The sequence below is a fragment of the Mercenaria mercenaria genome, chromosome 14 (assembly GCF_021730395.1).
Source record: "Mercenaria mercenaria strain notata chromosome 14, MADL_Memer_1, whole genome shotgun sequence".
NCBI classification, from domain to species: Eukaryota; Metazoa; Mollusca; class Bivalvia; order Venerida; family Veneridae; genus Mercenaria; species Mercenaria mercenaria.
Genome location: NC_069374.1, coordinates 56,138,581 through 56,142,628, shown reverse-complemented (window position 1 = coordinate 56,142,628; position 4,048 = coordinate 56,138,581). Strand labels below are relative to the sequence as shown.

The 4,048-nt window shown below is 37.9% G+C and overlaps 1 protein-coding gene across 1 annotated transcript; it reads left to right on the top strand.

Annotated features, from left to right (window-relative positions):
• Positions 1-481: 481 nt before the first annotated feature.
• On the top strand, positions 482-3,794 carry LOC128548288 (uncharacterized). Its single transcript, XM_053522771.1, has one exon. The coding sequence runs from the start codon at positions 488-490 to the stop codon at positions 2,984-2,986; it is 2,499 nt and encodes an 832-aa protein (XP_053378746.1). The 5' UTR covers positions 482-487; the 3' UTR covers positions 2,987-3,794.
• The last annotated feature ends 254 nt before the right edge of the window (positions 3,795-4,048 follow it).

The following is a 4,048-nucleotide window of genomic DNA, read 5'->3' as shown; positions in this document are numbered from 1 at the left end:
GTTCTGAATGAGCATTGTCCCCACTTTTTCAACCAGCGCGAACCAAACAAACCAGCGTTGAAAAAAAAAACGTGAAAATAATACCAACTTCACTGAGTGGCAGGCGTAACGGGAACACATATACAAGTGCACAATTTGCAGGTATTTCAATAATTCTTTTATAGAGAATCGATTCTGTCATTAGACAGTTCTTTTCAAATGTTATTGGATGAATTGAAGTCGGATCGATTTCCGATTGAGGCAGTGCCATATTTCATATTAATAGCCTTAAATTCTTAATTTTCTCCCGGAAAGTAATTTACCTATATACCTGAGTGAATAACTGGAAAAAGAGGAAAGGTAAATTTAACATATTTAACTTCTTTATTTCATTATCATCCTGATCAAGTACTATAAAATTCAACTTGACGTGAAACTCGCTAATTCATTCGTCAATAAAACAGAAAGTTTCATTTTTACCAACTTTCTTTTTCACAGAACAAAAACTATGCCAATCCAGCCAGATGTTCTGTTGAAAGCACTCCACAAAGTAGGAGCAAACAGATGGATGCGAAGGAAGTTTTATGAATCTAGTATGCTCTGGTGTATAGGAAAAGTGTTCCTAAATCTAAACGAAGACGGGGAGTACCAGGTACCATTGGGAATACCTCAGCCATTTGGGAGTTTCGTCGAAGGGACAACGACCTATGGATTGAGATCCGACAGTGATGAAATTATAGTTGAACTGAATGACGTTATAGAAGAAGGATTTGAAGTAACGCATGCGGAAAACGTGAAAACAATTGTCTTGGTAACGGACATGTTTACACCGCCTGGTTTTGTGAAACTGAAAGTAGAGGGGGTAGAAGGAGGTAGATATAAGGCCTTTACACTCGAGAAAGATGCAAATGGAAACTACCTTTTGTCCAGTGTTTACGTGGATGACTATCAACAACTCATGGTAAACTTTCTAGACACAGAGTATCCGACACATATGGAAAGAAATGGACCTGCTTTGACTTACTTAACCGGCCATGAAAATAAACATATTCAATCAATAGATGCTATTAAAGCATTTCATTGTAAGACAGGTTTATCTTTTAACCAGGAATTTTTCAACCGTAAAAGGTACTACGGGTGGCCGAGACAGTCGGACTTGGAAAAGATGAAAGGCCAGGGATGTCTACTAGTGCCTACAGGCCATGGCGGCTGCGACAGAAAACATCGCATTCTCCAGTGGAGAATTTCATTCTCTTTTCAGGAACGACATATCATGTTTAACCTCAATGATGTACAATACAAGTGCTATATGCTATTAAAACTGGTGAAAAAGTCACACATCTCACCAGTCGTAGGTTTGACATCCTATCACTGTAAAACAGCTTTGCTTTACACGATTGAAAACACGGCTAGTCATACTTGGAGCGAAGGAAATTTGCTAAATTGTTTCATTCTGTGCTTAAAGAGATTGAGGAAGTGGTCGAGGAACCGTTTCTGTCCGAATTACTTTCTCCCAGAACTGAATTTATTTACTTGGAAAATAGATAACCAGGGAATGCTTCGGTTGACGCGAATTCTATCAAGCATCATCAAAAGTCCATTTGAGTACCTGCAGAAAATACCAACTGACAATTTTGGAAAGTTAGTTCACCTGTATGCAGCCGAGGCTACAGATGATGGGAAGGTCGAAGAAGAAGTGGAAATAAATGTGGCAAATATGTTGCACATTTTGCTTATTAATATAACAGAGTCATTATTTAAGATCAGAAATATCGTTCTGCAAAAGATATCATACAAATGCACAGACTTGGAAGAGATTATTCGAAGACATCTAAAGTGGTTACACACCATCAAATCGTTTCATGAAAAGAATGCAGTTGGAGAGTATCAACTCGATCGTGTGAAGTGGGCTCTTCCGCATGTCTGTAGATTTTTGCATACAAGTCTGGCAAGTCATTTGGCAATAAAAGCTTTGGAGACAAAAGAAATGCTGAACGGGAAAGAGGAAGAAACTGTGGAGACTGAACAAGAAGGTATGGATACAGATGAGATAATGACTATAGAGGCAGACAATGTAGCTATGAAGATAGAAGAAATAGAGTTGGGGACAGGGAAAATGTTTACGAAAACAGAAGAAAGAGATGTGGAGAGAGAGAAATCAGTCACGAAGAAGGCAATGAAAATAGATACGGAGAGAGAGGAAACATTGATATGTTGGCTGACACTAAATGCCTCTTACCATTTCTTGATGGGACTTGACTCTGATGCAATGTCCAGCAAAATGAAACTCGCAACCGTTTTGTTGTATACCGGACATCTTGATATAGAAACATTTAAATCAAACTATTTTCCAACTGTGAATACACAATCACTGTGTGAATGCACGGCAAACGTTATAGGAAACCCGATCAGAGAAAATGATTATGTTCCGTTCATAAATATGTTCAAGTTGTCTCCCATGGAAACTCTAAAAATGAGTACATCGAAATACATCGAGAAATATGTATCCGCTTGTACAATTTTCTTACCCACCGAGTCCAAAATAACATTCTATCCGCTACAGTTTGAAATGCATCGAGCTTTTGGCTCATCTATAACCGTTTATGACGACTTCATACAACACAAATTCAAAAAGAGCAATAGTGAATTCGACAACTGTGCTACTTTGGATTCAAAAATTTACGGAATCTTACTGACAGTACTCCTCTCGGACAATAATGAGGAGAGGGAACGGAACATCCGGTTGTTACAAAAGTCTAGCGTACAGGACTCGTTAGCTCACTGGGAAACCACATTGAATCTTTCAGGTTGGTTTGCAAGCGCGGAGAAGATGAACGATATATCGTTATATTGGTATGCTCTATCGTGGCTTTATTACATCGTACAGCAAGAGTTCAGGATACCTCCGATGCCGGTCAATGACAAAAATGCTGCAAAATGGCACCTAGCTCTGCTTCTCTTTCGAGCATGGACTCATCGGGCAACATGGACAAAAAGTGTTGATTAAACTGATTTATGGCGTAGGTTTTTGTTCCGGGTTTGGGCAAATTGAGATCGTGGTGTTTTCGCTGTCTCAAATATGGTTAAACCGGGAATATGCAACGTGTACGTTGAACTTGGCTGTATTACTTTTCCAAATATTGATAAATCGAGCAACGGCGAGAAACCTACATCTTTGATTAAATAACACTGATCTGGCCCCGTGCTCCAGATGAGACTGTCCATCAATACTGAACAGCCACATGAAAATAGTTAATAACTTAAAATTTAGTTTTGAACATACTATTTAGATATAAATGACAAATAAAATTTCATTATCAAACTCAGCTGAGACTGAAAATGTTTTGTGAACACGAGGCCTGGCGTCATCATAGACAAATCAAGACCACTTAAGGACGTTGATTAATTAATAACAGTTGCTTATATTGATGTTTCGAGCATAGTTTTACAGCAACGTGATACGATGGAAAGTGCAGGCAGAAATATGCTGCATAGTATAGATTGTCACCGGCTCTTTCAATAGCCAACAGCCTGGCAGAGAAGCACGAAGTGAAAAAGTGAGAACCAGATTCCTGGCTTTACTGCAGACTATTACATAGTGACGCCGAGAACCATCATGAAGCAACGCACGTGACGTAATTTGCGGAAACGTCAAAGTAATATCAGTTTATTTTTCATTTCTGATTTGTTTAAATGCCTTAAGGGAAAAATTTAAAAAACATCAAAATTGACAATATTAAATCTTAAAAGCAAATGATGTAACGACATTAATAGTGCGTGTTGTCATGTATGATTTACAACATGCAGTCCGTCTATTAAATATTTCAGGATAATGTATATCACACCAACATAAAATAAAATCATTCTTTATTTGTTGTTGTTTTTTTTTTAAATACAATATTTTTTCTAAAAACACTACATTCTCTGCGGTTTTCTGTCACTTGCATAAAAATAGCCTTACATATAGAAATATACATCGTGACAACTTTCTTTTGCCGACCTGATAACTCTGTGTTGCTCACTGAATTGTACATTCTGAGTCAATCCTGTGTTCTTCCCTCATATGTCT